The sequence below is a fragment of the Furipterus horrens genome, unplaced genomic scaffold (genome assembly GCF_987537825.1).
Source record: "Furipterus horrens unplaced genomic scaffold, mFurHor1.1.pri manual_scaffold_2, whole genome shotgun sequence".
Classification (NCBI taxonomy): Eukaryota; Metazoa; Chordata; class Mammalia; order Chiroptera; family Furipteridae; genus Furipterus; species Furipterus horrens.
The window spans coordinates 4479907-4502164 of NW_028327172.1; the positions used below are offsets into that span (position 1 = coordinate 4479907).

Genomic DNA, 22258 nt, shown 5'->3' on the forward strand with positions numbered 1-22258 from the left:
AGGGGAATAGATGGGGGAAGGAAATGGAATGGTGCAGTCAGAGCTTTGCGAAGAAACAGTATAAAGACAGGGGAAAAGGGTGGTAAATGAAATGACATTTTTTACATGGTGAAAACTGTTCAAAGGACATTAGTTTTCGTGATCTTGGAAAATTCTAGGAACTGGAAACGGTAACAGAACCCAAAACAGTGTATGAAGGTGGGTGATAGCAGGTTCAGAACCTCCATTAGTGAAGTCAGTGTGGTGACGATGATTGAAAGCTATTTCAGAAATGGGTGAGGAGGTCCCTACCCACGTTTTAAAAGTGACTGTAGAGAGACTGGAAACGACTGGAAACTGTAAGGAGAGAGGTAGATAGAATTAGGTGGGAGACAAGCATGAATGTTATTAAAATTGCAAGGACGGTGCCTCTTCTGAAAGAACTTACTGAAAGAAATACATCCAAGTAGCTGAGGAGGAAGAGGGCAGCCTCAGGAATCTGTGCCTGATGATATCAGAAAAGATTCTATGGAGCCACCACAAGAGAGGAAGGGCGATTGACAATCACGCTGGCATGCTCTGCTCCGAGATAAACTCAATCCATCCATCTTTAGAAACGTCTATTCTTCGTTCAAGGGTGAGTGATTGAGTGAGTAATACAGCTAATAGTTCCCCTTTGGCCACCAGGAGGTGCCCTTGGACCACAGCTACATTTTAAATGCTGGAAAGTGGCCCAGGACTCGCCGTTGCCTCGCGTGGACGTGCAGACCTTGTCCCACACCCAAACGAGGAACCCCTCTGGACCTTTGCACCCAGTGTTCCTTTGGTGTGCTCACCAGACCAGGACCTGTGAGGGGCACACCGTTGCTAGAGAGAAGCCAGCCCACGTATGCACGTGAGCAAACAGAACGGGCCTGAGGGTAGCCTGCAGAGAATGCTTTCCAGAGCCGTCCCAGCTCTGCCGTCTTTGGTTCGGTTTCATCACCAACGAATAACATGTTTGCAATAAAATAAACTGTTTAATTATGTTTAAAGCTCTACAAAAAATGACTAGGTTTGCTTAAAATGTGGCGTCTGTATTTTTAAAATGTCCCAAGCTGCGCTAGAAGTTAGCCAGCCCGCTAAGAAAGCTCTCTTTTAGGGGACCCAGTGAGGTAACCCTTCGTCATCAGCTGCCGGCCCACCGCCCCGGCTTCCGCGGGCCCTCAGAGCGCCATCCATTGGGATTCTTAGTGACACCTCGGCCTCCCGAGCTCACCACGGCAATCGTTGCGTCCGGAGCCCTTCTGACGCCAGAGCACCGCCCACCCCTTCCAGGGTAATGATTGGCTAGTCGGGGCTGGGGGCTGGCTGACCTCCGCCCCGCCGCGCCGTCACCCGCTGGCCCCGCCCCCGCGCCGGAGCGACTGGGAGCTGAACCTGGGGCAGTCATTTACATGCGGCCGTGGGATTGGCCGCCCGGCCCGAAGGGGGAGGGGACAGGCAGCGCGCACTCGCGCGTGCGTGAGTTGGCGCGCGAGAAAGGGTCGGGTCGCTCTGAGGCTCGAGCGGCCTTCGCCATTTTGTAGGGTTGTCTCTGACGCGGGAGCCGCTGCCGCCGCCCGGAGGTAGGAGGGCGTCTTGTGGGTGTGTGGGGAGCCCGAGGGCGGGCTGGGGCGGGCCAGGCCGGGTCTCAGCGGACGGAGACGGCCCCCAGTTTGGGTTCCTCCTCGGGGGAACCGGACGAGACAACGGGAGGAGGCGGGGCCGGGTCTCCGGAGGGGGCGGGGCAGGGTCGGGTCCAGTCTTTGTTGGGGCGAAGGAACGGGAGGCTGTGCCTCTGGGGAGGGTCTGTGGGGTCCCCAGATTGGGGCCAAGGGGACCCTTTTATTCTCAGAGTATTTTGAAAAGTGAAACCTCATGCAGGAGAGGTACACAGACTTCCCTCCAAAACCTTGTGACCAGGGACACTCACATACATGTCTCTCGGCCTTGGTTCGGGCGCTGCTGTTTCCTGCCCCCCAGAGAGCATTTTAGGGCGTGAGACAGCTCAGCCAGTGACTTAAGGCGCCTCATTTCACGGAGATGACAGGGTGCAGTGGCTGCTGATCCCCGACCTCCCGTTCTCATGTCCCACGCAGCACTCCTTAGGAACACACCTTTCTCCCTCTGCTGAGAACAAAATAGTGGGCGCCTGTGTGAAGGTCTGAGAGAGAGTGACCCCAAAGCAACGCACCGAGATCGCCTGTTCCACCCCTAACCTCTGGAAATCTTGCCGCTTCCCTCCCAGGCTCTTGTCAGGATGGTGAAGCTGTTCATAGGAAACCTGCCGCGGGAGGCCACGGAGCAGGAGATCCGCACGCTGTTCGAGCAGTATGGGAAGGTGCTGGAGTGTGACATCATAAAGAACTACGGCTTCGTGCACATAGAGGACAAGACGGCGGCGGAGGATGCCATCCGCAACCTGCACCACTACAAGCTGCACGGGGTGAACATCAACGTGGAAGCCAGTAAGAACAAGAGCAAAACCTCCACAAAGCTGCACGTGGGCAACATCAGCCCCACCTGCACCAACCAAGAGCTCCGGGCCAAGTTTGAAGAGTACGGTCCCGTCATCGAGTGCGACATCGTGAAAGATTACGCCTTCGTGCACATGGAGCGCGCAGAGGATGCGGTGGAGGCCATCAGGGGCCTCGACAACACAGAGTTTCAAGGTGAACTGCTCTGGGGTCTGGGTGGCAGAACTCAGTGGGGTCTGGCTCGAGACGTAGGCAAGGACACAGGACCATGAGGCTGGTAGGGTGGTGCCTTCGGTTACTCCCTTTTCAGATTTGCCAGCTTCCTTTTTAGGTTGTCAGCAACTGCATAGAATCATGAACTGGGGGGTCTGTCCTTCAGGCTTCACTCACTTCAGTGCTGTTGGAAGTTTAAGCTGCGTGGGCAAATGAGTCCCTCCTGGGAGAAGGGAGGCTAAAGGCCATGGCTCACCTGCTGCTTTGGTCAGGACCAGGAAGCCTCATGTTTGAGAGTTTAAACTACTGTGGGGAAGAGGAACAGAGACACCTGAGGAACCCCTGTGTTATAGATCTGGGTGGTGGCCCTGGATTTGGGGGCGTATCTTTTGAATGCTCAAATTTGTTCAGCTCCAGCAGAGCCAAAACCCATACCATGGACTAGATGTTTCTCAACTTATGACTAGTTACGTCCCAGTAAGTCCACTGTAAGTTGAAAACATCGTAAGTCGATGTTGAAACACATGTACCACCGCACTGTAGAGTATCATTCGTTTGCCCTCGTGACCGTGTGCCATGGCCTGGCGTCACGAGAGCACTGCACCACGTACCACTAACTCAGGAACAGATCGAAGTTTGAAATATGGTTTCTACTGAATGCATTTCACACCATCATAAAATCAAACCATTGTAAGTCGAGGACTGACGGGATTCTGCTCTGCCTGTTGTTTAATCCTAAAGGAAAAAATAAATTCTAAAACGATTAGGTTGAATGGGAATGATGGTCCTGCTTCTAAGGAGATTACAGTAAGAGTCTAGTAAATAACGTGTTATTTATACCAATAATAAGGGTACATATATTGTCATTAATACCACAGGAGGTTGTCTGATGACTCTAGAACTATACTAATATGGTAGCCTCTAGCCATGTGTAGCGTTTAAATTGAAATTTTAAATAAGATTTACAATTCAGTTTCTTAATGGTACTGTATACATGGCAGGCGCTCAGAAAGCGTGAGGTGAGCGGCTACTGTATTAGTGCAGATACGGAGCATTGCCGTCGTCATAGAAGGTTCCGTCGGACAGCGCTGTTCTACAAGGTTTTTGTTGACAGCATAACCTTGGAGCACACATTTACAGCCACTTTTCAGGGTCATAAATCAACACTGTTCTCTGAGTGCCAGTAGCAGGGTTTTTAAGGAGTACTTAAGGGTCCTCTGCTAAACCTAGAAAACGGGGAGAAAAGAAATGGAAGAAGAGGACAGGTGGACCAGAAAAGGGTAAGAAAGTTTGCAAATAGTGGAGATTGCAGCTCGTGCACCGAACGTCTGTGGTCACAGCCAGTGGTGCCCCGGCCTTTAGCTGCTGTTTAAAGCCTAGGGCAAAAGTCCTAGATACTTGCCACCATTCACTAGTCATAGGACTGCAGACAAGTGTTTTCACCTCTGCTTCGCCTTCCCCACTCACAATAGAGTTACCGCCCCCTGCGGTGCCTCCCTCTCAGGATGGTCAGTGAGGCTAGAAGGAGGTAGAGACAGGAGAGTGTTCTGACAGTAAAAATACTGTTTGGTGAAAGGTGAGTGTTGGTCATGGCAGTGCGTTTCTGTTACGGTTAGAAACGCTTTAAGTGTGATAGCTCTTCTTCTTTATATTTGTTTTTGTTTCATGGTAAAGCTGTTGCGCTTCAGACAGCTTCAAACATATTCTTAATTATTTTCATTTGATAGGGGAGGGGATCACGAATGGACAGTAGCAGCGAGAAATGGGGGTTCTCGCTTGACAGATAATACACAAAATGTAAGAAGAATGCAGCGAACATCAGGTCCAAACTGCAGAGATGCCCTAGTCATGTAATACTGCGCGTCCTTCCCTTTCTGATATGCAACTGAATAAAGGGACGGGGACAAAACAGTGTCTGTGGGAGTTGGTTAATTGGGGGAGCTGGCTTGGGAGCAGTGTCTTAATAAAGCACGTTTAATTACTTTAAGAAGTGGGTATCTGAGTAACACATGAGCCATAAGATATTTTTTTAATGTCATCACTGGAAAAGAAAAATCCTTTATTTGATGATCTTCGCCTGGCCCCTCTGGAAAAAGCACTCTACTCTGAGTTTCACATCATAGACATTTTATAACCCGTTCTTTTTCTCTCCAGAAGACAGGAGAAAGTTTAGCATTAGGTCATACGTTGTATGACTTCTGAAAGGACCAGGGTCTTTCAGGATCTGATCTCTTGCCACAGGCAACAGTGAACTGCACCCCTCCTGAGTCAGCAAACTGTGTGCTTTGGAAATCCTTAGGCCTTCCACGGAACCGTCCAGGCAGCTGAACTGGGAAGGATACGTAAGAGTTCAGGTGTCTCCTGTTTTTCCCCAGTGTGTAAACAAGCATTAAATTCAAGTACGTACTACTGTGTGTCGGCTCCGTTTCCCGCCTCCTGGGTACTGGGTGTGATAGGAGCTCAGCAGTCAGGATCCCAGGTTGCCCACCTCAGCATTTTAATATTCTTTTCTGTTCTAGACTTCAAAAGAAAACACTTTTATTGGGCTAGTTTTATGGAAAATGTTGGCAGTAGGTTTCAGTAACTTTTGAAGAGCTCGGGAAATCTTTTATGAAGTTTTTGGCCTCTCCAAAGTGTAGGAGAGTGGTAGGATTTAACTTTGTTTCCTTTGCCCTGGTTCCTTAAGGTAATAGAGAAGCACGGTATGTTTCAATTATTATAAGAACTTTGGGGGATTGAAATTAAAAGCATAGTTACAATCTTTGGGAAGATTGTGTGGGAAAAAACTTTTAATTGGTATGGCAGATCTTTTAGTTCTAGGTAAAAAGGATTTTACCTAAGTGCTTTTCATAGTTACAAGAGGTAGGTTTTGCCACAGATATTTATAAACTTAGAAGTTCCTCTCTCTAAATAAAGCAGGGATAAAGATTGGATGTAGTAACAGAAACACCAAGGAAAAATCACTGGGTTTTGTTTCTTTAAAAAAATAGAAAAAGTGCACCCAGGATCTATAAAAGTAAAGAGCAAGTTAACTTGAAACTTTTTCCTTAAAATGTACTTCTCAGGCTTTGGACTGGATGCCTTTTAGGTTGGTGTGTTTCCTCTGTCCTGAGTTGCGGCACAGTTTCTCTCTGTCACACAAATCAATGTCACCATACGTGGTTGACAAACAAGTGATTTGTAATCCCACTGTCTAAATTATGGTGAATTCTACATTTGCGCTATAAATTGGGGCAAAAATCTGTGTGTTTCTGTTCTGTGCATAGTTAGCCTGTGGCCCTTAACATCAGAGTAAGTTTTTAAATCTGGAAACAATGAGATGGCTAAATGCTTTCAGAGAATTGTTGCCATTTGGTATCTGCTGACTGGATGAGTAGTGATGGCGGGGGCTGCCTCTACTAGCAGCCTCTCTGATAGCAGCTGCTAAAGAAAGGTTTCTGTTTCTTGCTTAAATCCTCACCTAGGACATGCTTATTGACTTTATACAGGGGAGGGGAGGGGAGGGAGGGAGGGAGAGAAACTGATAGGTTGCCCCTTGCACACCCAACTGGGGATTGAACCCACAACCCAGGCACGTGCCCGGACCAGAACCAAACCCCCAACCTTTCAGTTTAAGGGATGACGCTCCAACCAACAGAGCCACACACCAGCAAGGGCTAAATAAAGGGTCTTGAGTTAGAAGCAGTCACTGCTGGAAACCAGGGTGGGAGGAACCTTAGACACTGGGCAGAAATGAGTTTGACTGAAGTGATTTTACTGCACTAACCCGCTCCCCTCAGGGTCAGTGCATGGCGCTGTTCTGGCTGCCGTCCTGAATCGGGCTGTTTCCAACAGGATGGTGGATGGAGCGCGAGGCCTCCTATCGCATAACTGCATCCAGAACAAGGTCTGTCAAAGAGAGAGCAACTTGCTGATGGCGGAGGGGGGATTTGTTCTGCGCAGCCCTGGAGTGATGCAAAGCCTGTTCCCTATGTCTGTACTGGCTGTGTTGTGGCTACAATTTGAAGAGCACCGACTTGATCTCCAAAGTCTTATGCAGTTTGGGACTAAATATTGCCAAAATACTCCTTTTAAAGACCTTAAATGCTTTCATCAGTAAGGGTTCCCTAGGCTTGGTGGTACACAAACCCAGGACAAAGACTGCTCTTCTCTTAGCTGTCCTAGTGCTGGTCATATCCCTAGATGCGGCTCATTTGTATCGGTGCCCAGAGGACTTTAAACAAACGTTGCATTTTTCTAAAAAGTAGATAATCCGCTATAAAGAATTGTAAACTAGATGGCAGGATGAAATGGTAATCATTTTATTACATTGTCCCTGAGAAACCAGTGCTATTTCAAGATCTAATTCTTGCTATTGAGAGACCTTGGTCAGGTAGTTTTCTTTTCCATAGGAGGCATGGATTCACCCTTGCTGAAAAGTTGGGCGTGAGGTTGAAATCTGGAGGGCTGTGTAACTTCCAAGTAAAGCATATGATGAGCCGGGTGTGATTTGTGTCTCCAACATAGCCGCTGTGACACCTGCAGTAATGGCTGAAAGAAACAAGATGGACAGAAGTTTGCTGTGGCTTTTAAGTTGCAGTAAATGCTCAGACCTAATGTGGTCCTGAGTAAGTCGGGGAGAGATACTTTGTAACCCTAACATAACTCAGGTTTTGTCGGATATTTGATTTGGAAGAATTGGCAGGTTCAGAACTGTTAAAATCTCAGTCCCCTAAAAAATACTCTTCCCCCATCAAAAAAAACTCAAGTCTGTTGGGCACGGGGGGTGGGGGAGGCTGTAGAGACAGAAGTAGGAGGGAATCTGGTCTGCCTGGGGTAAGTAGAAGGTATTGGCTGGTCTCTGAGGAGTCTTAACTTTCTAGCTCTAATCTGTATTAAAACTTGAACTTATTTTGGAGAGGATTGCTGAAATAAGGTCTCAGGAGTGTGTCTGTGTGTGTGTGTCTTATGCCAACTACTTTACTTTCATTTTGGGCAGGATAAAGACTGCCAATGAGTTATAATAAATCTCATATCTATTTCCTCAAGGCAAACGAATGCACGTGCAGTTGTCCACCAGCCGCCTTCGAACTGCCCCCGGGATGGGAGACCAGAGCGGCTGCTATCGGTGCGGGAAAGAGGGGCACTGGTCCAAAGAGTGCCCAGTAGACCGTACGGGTCGCGTGGCAGACTTTACCGAGCAGTATAACGAGCAGTACGGAGCAGTGCGCACGCCTTACACCGTGGGCTACGGGGAGTCCGTGTATCCCAACGATGCGTATGGAGCGCTCGACTACTATAAGCGTTACCGGGTCCGCTCGTACGAGGCAGTGGCAGCAGCAGCAGCAGCCTCTGCGTACAACTACGCAGAGCAGACCCTGTCCCATCTGCCTCAAGTCCAGAGCACAGCTGTTACCAGTCACCTCAACTCCACTTCTGTTGATCCCTACGACAGACACCTATTGCCAAACTCAGGTGCTATGGCTGCTGCCGCTGCCACCACTTCCTCCTATTATGGAAGGGACAGGAGCCCGCTTCGTCGTGCTGCATCTCTGCTCCCCACAGTTGGAGAGGGCTACGGTTATGGGCCAGAGAGTGAGCTGTCGCAGGCTTCAGCAGCTGCACGGAATTCTCTGTATGACATGGCCCGGTATGAGCGGGAGCAGTATGTGGACCGAGCGCGGTACTCAGCCTTTTAAAAACTGGAGGTGAGAGTGGGGTGGGGGCAGTTAAGAGACCCCATTTAGTTGCCTTGAAAGAGACCCACGCTGTGTAGGGGAAGCTGAAGCCACCTGTTTGCGGTCAGGGCAGCAGTATCCAGAAGGTCGAAATTACATGTTAGTCTAATATTTCTCTAGCTTAAGTCATAGGGTCATTCGACCTGTTGAGGTTTTAGTGTATGACTCCAGCCATCTTTTTCCTTCTGAGAGAACAAACTCATTTTGTGAGTGAGATCGTTTTTCTTTCATCAGGTGTAAACAGGTTTGGGTTACAGGAACACAGTTGAGGGAATGAACACTTGCTGGGCGCCCTCTGTGCGAATCATTTAATCTACACAATAAGGTATGTTCTCTTTTCAGAGCCGGGAGCTAGACCTCGGAGAGGTTAAGTACTTTGCCTGAAGTCATGTGGTAATCGAGAGGCTGACCCCTAAACCTGTTCTTCCCACTAAAGTCACTGTGGTGTAGAATGAAGAGTACAGGTTCTGGAGTTAGTGTCAGGGGGAGAATTTTCACTATAACTATAGACTTCCAGTTGGCTAGTAAAACTCCTTAGAAGATGCTCGAAAGCAGAGTGTTTTGATGCCACTGTCCCATGAAGTCCCCTCCTTATTAGTATTCGGAGCATCTCATTCCACATGGGCACTTAAGCCACATAGAGCCGGTGACATTGTCATGCAGAGCCCGCTGCTTCCCATTTTTTCCAGCAAGTTTTGTTTTTTGTTTGAAAGGAATATTTAAGAAACTAGATAAATCGGGTAATTTTTTGATGTATATAAAATCTCATTGGTGGTGAGCCTGGAAATTTAAATTTTCCTATGTCAGAAAATGTATACCAAAGATGTTAGGATGGCAAGAATAATTGGGATATCTAGAGATTGATAAATCTCTTCATCCAACTGGAAATAGTACCATGACAACTTTGTATTCTCGTGGTTTTCCTTGTACCTTGAAACTGAGAATCACTTGAAAGGGAAGCCTAGTAGCAAAGTTAAACTTAGTTACCAGAGTTTCCGGGGTTCCTTTGGTGTATGTTTAGAAGAAAACAAAGTGACAGGAATTTGCCTTTCTCATAGTAAGCAGCAAATATGGCATGAACTGGTGGCAAGTGATACACCCTGTATGACCATGGCCGGACTGAGATTTCCTGAGACCGCCGAGTAGCCGTGTATGTTCGTGTGCATGAAGTGGGTAACCTACTGCTTGTGTAGCTTGCCATAGATTTTTACTTCCAGTGCATCCAAGTCTGCCATGAAGTGGGATATGCCTCTGAAGTAAGGTGGGATCATCAATCACATAACTGCTGTTTCTTTTTAATGCTTCAAAGTTCAATGTTAAATTAGTATATGCAGTCTTTAAAGGGTATTGCCTGGGTATTTTAAAGTGAATTTTGACTGCAAGCAGTGGTTGTTCAACTAACCTCTTTTTAGAGATGACTTTTAAAGAAACTTACCTTCCAGGTGTGAACCTCAAATGGACTGAATAACCCTGAGTTGGTTGCAGTCCCAGGAGCCTGATGTTAATGAGGCTGCCAGAATGAAATACTCCAGAACTGCTGGGGAATCCAAATTCGGGTCTCTCCCTAGCAGAACTGATTCAAGAACGTCACAACTTTTGAAGTCGATTGGCACAGATCAAGACCAAGATTTGGCCCTTTGTCTGTAATAAGTAGAGGAGCTTGGTGTGAGTTAACTTCTTTTCCCCCCAGCCATTGGTGTCTGGAGCTTCCATCATCGGTGGAAGAATTAGAAAATTTTAGGATTTCTTTTGATTTGGTAAGGGAGATGTGGTCAGTTAGGGGAATTACTAGAATTATAGCTCTAAATCTATGACTATGACATGTAGGTATATTGGAGGGTAAATAAACACTCCTTGAATATCCTGTGATTACTTTTGAAAACTTGTTTACTGTGAAAGATTAAAATGAAACAAAAGAGTAAATAGTGCAGTTGCCGTATTTGAAATCTTGACATCATCTGCTTTTCTAGACCCAGAAATTAAGTTATGGTACTTGATAATATCTGTATGCCCTTTGGTATAGTGACAGTAGTCTTGTATCACAGAGGTTGTCTTGCTTAAAAGATGGATAAGAAAATGAGGAATAAGATTATCACCAACACAGCAGTCTTCCAGATAAGATTGCTTCTTGTTCCATTATTGCTATTAAGTAGATTCCTATATGCATACAGTATAGTCATAATAGACTCCTGGGTAATTACATGGGCTGTGTTTGATCCCGTCTGACTTGGCTTTGTTTTGTTCTTTCTTCTCCCTCCGGAACACAGGACAGGACCAGGGCCCTTGCACTCGGAGCCAGGCCGCCCCCAGGCACTGTGTAAGCCTCTTGTGTTGTGCTCTCTTTCAGGTAGGATAATTGCGGACTGAACCCTCGGGCTGCGGTCATATATGAGAACTTGCTCTGCGCGGTCCCCTTTGCCGGGATGTTCCCATTGCTTCATGTTTCAGTAAACAAAGGAGTTTGTGACCAACTGTTTTCTTTCTTAATTTAATGCTTCTAAGTTGACTTTTCTTTCCTCCTGATACAAGTCTCTGTAGCCTTTCACTGTTCCTTATATTCCTAGCCTGAGCAGCCCTAGGTAAGGATTATGCTGGCATCCCCCCTTCTCCTGTACAGTGGAACCCCGCTTACCTTGCTTTCCTTAGGAGTCGAGCCCTTCTCCTTACCTGCAACGTCTCCCTGCCCTTGACAGTGACCATGTAGTGGCAGGCAGCCTTTTGCTCTTCTGTTAGCTCTGGACTCTTACATTGAAGCTAATCCTCTGAAACTGCTAGGACCCCTGGGGCGGGGTGTTTTGTTTGTTTTGTTTTGTTTTCTGTCTGTGACCGTGACACGAAGTTGGCTGAAACTCAGTCTTGTTTTACTCCACCCCTCCCACTTTTTTTAAAAAGATATTTTGACAAATAAACGTTTCTAACACTTAAGTATCTTTTTGTGCTTGTGTGACTTAGAACCATGCCTTATGGTTCTTTCTCAGTTTTGCTCAGACTACAGAATTCAAAAGAATCAATGCCTGAAATTTAAATGTAGAAGGAAGGATTTAGACATTGAGACATTGATAGATACGCTCCTTCCTTCTCAATAACCAGACATGTGCTTTCCAGTGAGAGAAGCCCCACACAGAGAATCCTGCCCCGGGAGAAGGCTGAGCCAGAGTTTCACCAAGGACCTATCAGGTTGACTCCATTTGACTTCAAAGTATGTTTAAATTCACTTCCAAACTATTTTAAGAGTTCTCTTCCCATGGTGTTCTGCTAGGGTTAGACTTTGGCTAAAATAAATTAGTTATGACAGATCAAAAGAGAAACATGTCATAATTCTACCCTATATGGAAATGCTGACATGTAAATTCTGACTACCTGTGAATATAATTATATAGCATTTTCCCCACATACTTTATACTTAAAATAACCCTAACATAGATGAAGCAAAATTTTTCCTTTTGCGGGGAGCAGTAGGGTAGGTACAACCTAGAGGTTAACCGATTGGTGCAGACACTCCAGCTAGTGGCGAAGTACACAAGACCCTTTTCAGCTTCAACATTCCCCAAGGAGAAGGACTGTCCTGTTTTACAAAAAGGGAGAATAAAGCAAAGATACTGGGATTTCCTCATGATTGATTTGCAAAGTATCAGGCACAGAAATGAATATGTACAGGTTTTGCTAGCCTCACCAAAATCTCTGGTCGATCGTCCTGTGTTAAAAAATTTTTTAAATTTTGTAAAAAGTTAAACTGCTATGTTATTTTTAGAGGTGAAGGGAGGGAGAAAGAAAGGAAGAGAAGCATCAACGTGTGGTTGCCTCTCATGTGCTCCCAACCGGGGACCTGGCCTGCAACCCAGGCACGTGCCCTGACTGGGAATCAAACTGGCGACCCTTTGGTTCGTAGCCTGGCGTTCAATCCGCTGAGCCACGCCAGCCAGGGCAATTTAATCTATCTTGATTTCGGCCAGGACAAGCAAGAAGAAAAACTCGATTCTGCAAACAGTTCTGCATCAGCACTGTCTGATAAAGTTTTGGATGACATCTGCGCTGTCCGACTTGTAGCTCCTAAGTACTTAGTTTAAAATGTGGCTAGTGAACTGAAACTGAATTTTTATCCTCTGATTTGCCGTATGTGGCTGGCTAGTGGCTACTGTATTGGACAGAGTTTAGACAGTAAAGTAAGTTCCTTATATGAAGGGGAAAAGCTTTGCAGAATCAAGATACTTTTCCCTTAGAAACTCTTTTTCTGCCCTGACTAGTGTGGCTCAAGGCTGGGTCACCTCCTGCAAAATGAAAGGCTGCCAGTTCAATTCCCAGCGAGGGCACACGCCTGGGTTATGGGTTCAGTTCCCGCATCGGGGTGCAGGTAGGAGGCCACTGATCAATGTTTCTCCCCCACTTTGTCCCTCCCTGCCCCTCTCTCTAAAATAAATCTTTTTTAAAAAATGTTTTCATTCCCTCAAACTGGATAACATTGGGAGAGGGGCTTTAACCCAATGTCAGACTGCTGAATCGGAACAAACGTGTATTTCTAAACCTCAGCTCTTACATGAGAAATTGCATGTTGTAGGTACAAAATCTATTTGCCAAGATAGACCATTTCAGAGTCCCTTTGGGCCTCTCGCACTACTAGTCACTGAATTCATCTGAGTCCCCACTATGAGCCAGGGTCTGGGTGGTGACAGTCCCCACTATGAGCCAGGGTCTGGGTGGTGACAGTCCCCACTATGAGCCAGGGTCTGGGTGGTGACAGCCATGAGGTGAGAGGCAGGCCTTAATGACAGCTGTGAAAATGCTATGGAGGGACGAGTACCAGGTGCTGTGAAATACCGTCTCTGCAGGGACACAGAAGGGAGGGAGCTGTCATTCCCTCCTCAGTCCTTCCAAAGAGCCCAGCTGTGGGACCAAGAGAAAAACCCACTCAAGCTCTGCATTTTAAGATCACCAAATCTCAACTAAAGGGCCCTCCTAGGTTCTCAAACAGTTCCACCATCTCTTCCTTTCCTTTTGTTTTAAATTTACTCTTTAGAGGGGAAAGGAGGAGGAGAAGGAGAGTAACATCGATGGGCTGCCTCCCACAACCCAGGCCTGTGCCAGCGACCCTGCAGTTCTCAGGCCTGCATTCAACCCACTGAGCCACACCAGCCAGGACCCTTGCTTTCTTGGCTGAACACTGTGGGGTGGGCAAGCCCCCAGCCCTAACGCAGCCACCCACAAACCCGCGGTCCCACCCCACAGCCGGCCCTGTGCTGGTGGCGGTTTCTAGAGTGCCTGGTGAGCACTAGGGCAGTGAGTGGGTGGGGGCAGAGGGTAGTGTGCTCCCGAGGGGAGTCCGTTATTCAGCGCCAGCTTCCACGGACACACGCCATCAAAGGCCTGTTCGTCTCAGGCGCTGGGGCAATCCCCCAACCCCTAGCTTTACATTTTGTGAGGAAAATAGTAAGAAAAAAAAAGGGAGCGGGGACTGCCACACAAAACCCACAAACTGGATGTAATGGTTGGGAAAATGGTAAGAGCCCTCTGATGCCTGATCCTGCAGCTAAGAACTGAAGGGAACAGAACTAGCCCTGACGTCGTCTAGAGAGATTCTCCCGGGTGGCAAGGCCTTGCAGCAGGACAGTACGTGGGGTATAGGGGTCTGGGAGCAGAGCCAATATGGTTAGAAATGGTTGAGGAAAGGACCTGAAATCATGCTGGAGTGTGGGGTAGAGGCCAGATATTTCAGGCCAAGGCAGGGGACTGGCTTTTATATTAACTACAATGGGACATTGCTGAAAGCTAAGTTACGGAGTGACAATCTGATTTAGTTATCAGTATCATCCCAGCTACTGAACTGAGAGTAAACTGAAGGAAAAGGGAAGAAAGGAAGAAGGAAATGAGATGCCAGGGAGCAGCCCAAAACAGCATTTAATATACAACAATCACTTAAAAATGAGTATTTAACATTCTTTTTCATACTTTTGAAATAGCATGGGTATTTTACACCCATAGCATGTGGCTACGGCTGTCATACTGGTAGCACTACTTCAGATGGTACATACAAAGCCTAAGGAATTGATGAAATCATCTAGAACAAGGTTTCATCCTTGGCACTACTGACATTTGGGACTGGATACTTCTTTGAGGAGGCAGGGGGCACCCTGTAGGAAGTTCAGCATCACTGACCTAGGGACTATAGGTTCCCGGGGAATGAAGGGGTAGGGGAATTTCATGTGGAAACTGCAGAGGCCCTCTTTCTAGCACATGAAAAACCCAACCAATGTCTGTAATGGCAGCATCAAGAGGTCTTCCCCCGCTGTCACTTCATATATAATCTAGTTTTTCTCTCCTCTCCTGACCCCTTCCTCTCTGACAACTAGTAGCATAACTGATGCCCACTGTCCTCAAAGAGAAACTCTATGCACCTGTTTGGAGATTGGGGGTTATCCGAATTAGAAGGAACCAGGAGTGCAGATTCAAGTATCAAGCTTTCGTAGCCTCTCGACCAGATGCAGCTTGTTGAAGCATAAAGGAGAAAATTTGGAGCTGGAGGTACCCATTTGGAAATCTTCATAGTCTAGACAGCAGGTAAAGCCAAGGGAATTGGTGATACTGTCTATAAAAGAGAAGCATGGAGAAGAGAGGATAGAGACATAGCTTCATTTTTAATGCCCCGGAAGCTTGTCAACTTTTCACCTTGAAAACCCAAATCTGCTGTTAAACTATCCAGAGGAATAGCTGGTGCAAATGCTAAGGGAGGAAGGGCCTGGCGTGTATTCAACAGATCTACAAAAAGTCCATCCAGTATAGTATGGCTGAAGCTGAGTGAGGGAAAAGGAGGATCAAGTCAGAGAGCTAGGAGGAGGAGCAGACAGATCCCAGGGCTTTACAGGCTTGTCCATGGACTGTGACTTTTATTCGGAATGAAAATGCCTTGGGATGAGGGGGTAGCTGTGACCTTATCTGACTTCTGTTTTTAAAGGATCACTTTGGCCCCTGACCAGTATGGCACAGTTGGCTGGAGCATTGTCCCACACACCAAAAGATCACAGGTTCGATTCCTGGTCAGGGCACACATGGGTTCAATCCCCAGTCAGGGAGCCTAAGAGAGGCAACCAGGCAATATTTCTCTCATCAATGTTTCCCTTTCTCTCCCCCTTCCCTCTTTCTAAAAGCAATGAAAAAAATGTCAAGCGAGGATTAGGAAACAAGGAAAAGAAAGAATCACTCTGGCATCTATATTGTGAATAAATGGAAGACAATGTAGAAGCAGGGAGATCAATTACAAAAGAACTCAGGAAATCCAGGTGAGAGATGATGGTGGCTCTGACGAGGGTGCCGGCAGGGAGACTAAGAAACAGAACCAGGTGGTTTCCAAACAGACTGAATGTGGATTTGAATATACCCCCCCTAAGTTTTTGGCAAGTTGTATTTGAAATATCAGACACCCAAGCAAAAATATATCAAATGTTAAATGGGTAGTAGGATATGAATCTGGAGTTTGGGAGAAAAATCTAAACTGGAGATATAAATTGGGAATTTTTGTATATAGAATGGCATTTGAATCCACAGAATCACCAAAGACCATGATCTGAACTATGGAGCCTCCAAAATCAAGGTCAGAAAGGAAAAGGAATCGGCAGAGGAAACTGAGAAGATAGGAAAAGCAAGAGTATTGTGTTCTAAAACTCAAATAAATTAAATGTTAAGGAACAGACTAATTAACAATGTCAAAATATTAATACCAAAGATATAAACAGGTAGATGAAGACTAAGAACTGACCAGAGACTGAGGGGGATTAATTGCAAGGCAGTACAAGGGCTTTTAGGGGTGACAAAAATGTTCTATATTTTGACTGTGGTATGCTCTTTAAAATGGTGTCATTTATTGTATAAAAATACCCCAATAAATCCACTTTTTAAAAAGTGCATCACATAGTAATACTCCTCTGCTTAGACACAATGCAAAACTATTTCATTCAGCGAAGACCCTGGACAATCATCACCTAACTGTCCGACCTCCTCTCCTACTGCTCCTCCCCTATCATCCCACTCTTGCCCTGGTCTCCTTGCTATTAGGACAGGTCAGCTACAATCCAGAACCTTGGGGCCCTTGCTCAACCTGTTCTACTTGGAATTCTAGAAGTCTCCTTGGGCCCAGCTAAAGTGGCTCATTTGTTTGGGTCTGTCCAGCAAACTGAAAGGTCACTGGTTCAATTCCCGGTCAGGGCACATGCCCAGGCTGCAGGTTCAGTCCCCAAGCAGGGCATGTACAGAAAGAAGCCAATCAATGTCTCTCTTGCACATCAATGTTTCTCTCCCTTTCTCCCTCCCTTCCCCTCTAACATCAAAAAATTTTTTTTCTCTCCCTTTCTCCCTCCCTTCCCCTCTCTCTAACATCAAAAAATTTTCCAAAAAAAGAAGTCTTATTTGGCTAACTTGCATCTCATTCAACTCTGCTCAAATGTCAATTTCTCAGTGAGGCTTGGCCACCCTACTTATTAATCTGCACACACATGCACTGTTCCAGTTCCCCCAATCCTTACTCAACTCTATCTTTAATACAAAGCTCTTACCTCCTAACATACAGTTTACTTACTATGTCCTAGTCTGTTTTGGGCTGGAGTGTAAGTTTTAGATTTTGGCACCTCCACTAGTTTGGATCATGAGGAAAACATACAGGAGAAACCACAATATAAATGACAGATTATTGTGCAACATGAAGTCACCAGCAACATTCCTGTGCAGTGGCCAGGGGAAAAGCCTGACGAAGGAGAGTTGAATAGAAAATGTAGGTAATGACTGGAGACACAAACCACAGAAAAGGCTTTTGAGTTTTGCTACACAAAGGAATGAAGAAATTAAGTGGTCATAACTGGCAGGGGCAATAGTCAAGAACTTTTTTCATGAAAAGAACAGAATGTTAGCAATGTTCACACTGATCGGACGACGTGCGAGAACTGCAGGAGCAGGAGGACGGGCCGCCCTAACGCATACACAGAGCAACTGGCCTCACATAAAAGCAGTTCCCAAGAGAGAACATGATGCGGGTGCAGACGCTGGAAGGTGAGTGATGCCAATGCTCCATTTCTCTTCCGATTGCTTTTGTTTTCTCGGTTAAGTATGAAGCAGGCCATGAGCTGAGTGAACACGAGGGAAGAGAAATGGACCAGGGATCTGTTCGGACTGCTTGGCAGAATTATGGGTCTACACAAAGTTGGTGACCATTTACTTAAAGTGAGACTAGTCACTGAGATTGTTGTTCTCCAGTCCCGTTCAGCCTCACCTGTCAGGTGAAGATATAAATTAGGTTTAATCTGGGATGTGGTTTTGCCAAGCAAGAATGATGAAGCTGGGGAACTGGGCAGCCCCGGGGCTTGCAAGGAAGTGGTGGTGTAGACAAAGGAGTAAGTTACTAGCTGTACATTTCAGGTCAGGTGTAAGCGATAATACTGAGAAGGTGAAGAACCACCACAGTTTGGATCAATGGAATGGATGCCCCAGTGAGATCAAAGGGTTGGAATAGTAAATCTGGAGAGACAGAAGATGGCTGAGATAAAGACAAGAAATACATTTCAAGAAAGGAGGAGCAAGGCCTGTCTCCAAAACAAAACGCCATTTCACATCAACTGGTTTCTGAGAATGGCGCACCACTAATATGATTTACCCAGTCCCCTTGGTGAAGGGGAAAATACTGTCAGCCAGATTTCTTACCCATCAGAAGAGAGATCCAACACTAAAATCTAAAGGAAATTTATTTAAAGAAGCTGGTGTGGCTCAGTGAAATTAGCACCAACCTGCAAACAAAAGGTTGCCAGTTTGATCCCCAGTCAGGGCACAGGCCTGGGTTACGGGCCAGGTCCCTGGGTGGGGCCCTGAGAGGCAACGGATCAATGCTTACCTCACACACCTTGATGTCTCTCCTCTCTCCCTCTTTCTCCCTCTCTAAAAATAAATAAAACCTTTAAAAAATATTTATGACCAATTTGATTTTTGATGATGCTTAGGTACTTTTTATATTTCAATACTTATTTTGGTAAAGCAAATCAATATGTTCTAATATGACTTTTTCTAAATCCAAAGTTATATGCACTACATTAAGAAGTTAAGTCTTTGATGACCAACTGGACCAACCAATAGGACTGTTGTTCTATACACAACAAGCCATGTAAAGTCAGTCAAATAATTTTAATGAAATGGGAGGGACGGAAGGGCTGTTCTTGTTTGCAGCAAGACAATGTACCAGAATTGGATGCCAAGAGACAGAAAAAACATGGCTTTGAACACCAAGAAATTAAGACACCTGTTAATAGCCCTGGCTGCATGGCTCAGTGGATTGAGTGCTGGCCTGTGAACAAAAAGGCTGCTGGTTCGATTCCCAGACAGAGCACATGCATGGGTTGCAGGCCAGGTCCCCAGTTGGGGGTGTGCAAGAGGCAACCACACATTGATGCTTCTCTTCTCTTCCTCCCTTCCCCTCTCAAAAAATAAATCTTTAAAAAATAAAGGCATTTGCTAACATATAACCTGTATCTTGACCTACAAGCATTACAGAAAGCCAGTTGGGTAAAGGTTCAGCAAGTCTTCCACCCAGCAGGAAACCTGAGGGACAAGATATCCACCTAAGCCAGCACAATGGCACCATAACTTGGTCCAAGTCTAAAGGCTTATCTTGCAACCAGACAACTTACATATCATAAGAGGCTACCAACAGTATGGAAGCCTAATTCAAGAAAAAGGCCATGGGACCTGAATGAAGAATAGAACAAACGTATGAGCAGGCCAAGATGGCAATGCACGTAGATGGAACTGGAGCAGAATTATCGCAAATCAAGTAAAATGAGCTCTTTCACCAAATACGAGATGCTAAAAATCACATAAAAGCTTTGTCTTAAGATTGCCAATGAGGATAATTTGCCAAAGAAAATTATTTTCAGAAATTAAGGAGTTAAAACTTACGTATCTAACCCCAAATGGGTCTGTATGTTGTCCACCAGAGACGGAAACAGTGTTAACCTGTCTGAGAAGGAAAAGGTGAGAGAAATGTTATTCTCATCCCATCTTGATCAACAGACAGGGGTGGGTCCCCACAGCCTTGGGCATCATCACAACAGGACTGGTGGGCACCACGGGTTTCTTCAGCAGGTTCTGTAGGTTGAATCCTACAAATTGAGTCCCTGGAGATCAGGCATGCCAAATCACAACAATCTGATTAACCCATTCCATAAAGCGTAAGTACCGCTCTAAGCACGAATTTGCAATCGGAGTTGATTCTGCTCCCCAGGCCTACCCCTAGAGACTACGATTTAATTGGTCTAACGGCAGTGGTCCCACCTGGATAAACAATTTCTTAGAGTAGGTAGAAGTCATCTACGTCCTGCTGATTCTGGTCTTCCATCAAAAGGGTGATAAAATTTCTTATAATTAGAAAAGGAGATATGATGTTCTAATAACAGTATTTTCATCCCTTTAGCTCCACTGCAATTTGTTTCAATTTGATCCCCAACTGAGTGACCACCTTAAAACACAAAGCTAGATACCTACCTCAAACTTCATATCAAATAATTTTCAAGTATATTTGTTTTAAAAAATAAAACCATAAAAGTACCAGAAAAAACAAAATTTCCTATGTTCTTCAAGTGCAAAAATCCCACGTATGATACAAAATACTAAAGTCCTAAAAAGACAAGACTGGAAATCCAACTACCATATATTTCATTTTCCTGCAGGGCAAAAACATGAAATAAAAATGACAAACTGGAAAAAACCCTAGCAACTCATATCCCAAAGAGTTAGTTTCTTAATCTATACACTGCTACTAATTAGTAAAACCAACATCCAATGTTTTTACAGGTAAAGACTAAGGATATGAAAAGACAAAAAAAGAAATACAAATGGCTCTTTAAAATATAAAAATGAACAACCTGGGGAAAATGGGGACATCTGTAATAGTGTCAACAATCAAGTTTTAAAAATATACCAACCTCACTCATAAAAACAGATGCTAAGCGTAACTATAAGATACCATTTTAACCCATCAGGTTGGACAAGATCAACAGATGCATTGATGAGGGCTTAAGGGAACACTTTCATCCCTTACTGGTAGAAATACAAAGTCAAATAACTTCTGAGAACAATTTGACAACATGTAGCAAAATGGAAAATACCATTCCATCTTTAGGAATAGTTTACACATATACTTGTACTCATGCAAAGTAACCATATTTCAACTAATCCAATGCCATTGATTTTAAGGTATATCATTGATTTTAATATGCATCATTAATTCATGTACCACTAAAACCAAAACACTGCCAATTAAAACTACAAATATCAATACATTTAAATTTCTGAGACATTAAACAATGTGAGCAGCTCCAGGCCAGTGTGGCTCAGTTGGTTGAAGCATCGTCCCATCAACCAAAAGGTTACAGGTTCAATTCCCAGTCGGGTACATGTCTACACTGTGGGTGTGGTCCCTGGTCAGGATGCATGCAAGAGACAACTGATCAATTCTCCCTCACTTTCCCTAAAATCAGTAAATACATCCTCAGGTGAGAACTAAAAAAATAAAATAAAAATGTGGGCAAAATATAAGGATTATATAACCTATTAATTTCATCCCATAATTCTTTTCTTAATTGAGGTGGATATTTAAATCTGATCCGCTGCCTTGCTGGACCTTCTGCGTTTCATAAATGTACCACGCTGAAATTGCACACAAAACTTTTGCAGGGGCATCCTAGCGGCCAGGATGCTTCTCTGGCTTTCCAGGAAAAACTTTTATTGTTGACTACTAAAGTCTGCTCTGCAAACCATTTTGAGTCTACAGTACAAATAAATCAGAATGTCCTAATCCAGCTCAAGTCAGTGGGTAAAAAGTATCTTCACTCCCCTTGCAATAGCCTGGGTGAAATAGATCAGAATGTAAGTTCTACACTAAGAAGCTCCAAACTCTCAAATCTCATTTCAATGCTCCTTACAAAGGGAAACTGACAGGAGGTCCCACCGGGTTGTATAACTGAGTACAAACTCGGCACGTCTGATGTAGGTACTGAAGGTAACCCGCGAGCCCAGTAAAGGACCAGCTCCGCTGGACACAGGGCACTGTTCCCCTCTGTTGGCCTTGACAAGTCAGACAAAACAAGAGCAATAATAAAACAACTCAGCTTTTAAGGTTTAGGTATCATTAGCTATGCACTTCCTCTTCCTTGCGTATCTTATCTCTTTGACAACTGCCTTGTATCTCAGGGGTGCTATTTACCTGCCAATAAAATAATACAGAAGTCCCTACTCTTGGTCCCTACTCACATTTGGTGAGAGACTGGAACGCTGAGTGGTAAGCCACCACCAGCTAAAGCTTCAGAGAGAAAAACTGTTAACATGATAAAAAAAAACTTATCAAAATAATTAACGAACATGGTTTAACAAAGCAAATAATAAAAGGCTTTCAAGTCTCTTGCTCCATCCTCCCCAGAAGTAGTGGCTTTTAGCTCTTTTCAACTGTTCCTTACCTTTGTGTCTAGATAAGATGCTCATAATTCTCATTTACCACTTTTTAAAATTCTCTAGTGACTTCTATTATGGAATTTGGATTTTGCTACTAAACACACCTCATTACTCACCCATCTGCACTTCCCCACGCTCCAAATTTAAATGACAATTATTTTATTACAGTGTGGCCATGATTATGACAAGGTTAAACTCTGTAATATTTTACAAGTTTTTGTTTACTCTTGAGTTTTTACCCTTTTTATTTTCTATGTACTTTTCAGTAATTCAGCTCTGAACTCTTCAAATGAAGCAAAATTTCCTCAAAATATTCACATACAGGAATTTCTTAATTCTGTCTTGGAGACTTCCCCTTCTGGAACTCTACTGTCTCCT

General features: G+C 45.0%; 1 protein-coding gene and 1 long non-coding RNA gene across 5 annotated transcripts; both read left to right on the forward strand.

Moving 5' to 3' along the window:
- The first annotated feature begins 1470 nt into the window (after window positions 1-1470).
- RBM4B (RNA binding motif protein 4B) lies at window positions 1471-11332 on the forward strand. 3 transcript variants are annotated; one of them, XM_090257978.1, is made up of 4 exons: window positions 1471-1586; window positions 2249-2672; window positions 7719-8377; window positions 10755-11332. In XM_090257978.1, exons 2-3 carry the CDS (start codon window positions 2261-2263, stop codon window positions 8366-8368), a joined length of 1062 nt encoding a protein of 353 aa, XP_090114104.1. In that variant the 5' UTR covers window positions 1471-1586; window positions 2249-2260; the 3' UTR covers window positions 8369-8377; window positions 10755-11332. The 3 variants fall into 3 exon arrangements, with proteins under 3 accessions (XP_090114104.1, XP_090114112.1, XP_090114116.1); XM_090257986.1 differs by lacking the exon at window positions 10755-11332 and adding an exon at window positions 8642-8880; XM_090257990.1 differs by lacking the exon at window positions 7719-8377 and having other exon boundaries at window positions 1481-1586.
- A 2854-nt stretch (window positions 11333-14186) lies between these two features.
- Window positions 14187-16281, forward strand: LOC150017443 (uncharacterized). Of its 2 annotated transcripts, XR_016509157.1 has the most exons (4): window positions 14187-14923; window positions 15354-15423; window positions 15547-15678; window positions 15944-16281. It is a non-coding gene; the product is annotated as an uncharacterized LOC150017443 (long non-coding RNA). The 2 variants fall into 2 exon arrangements; XR_016509156.1 differs by having other exon boundaries at window positions 14187-15423.
- Window positions 16282-22258: the final 5977 nt, after the last annotated feature.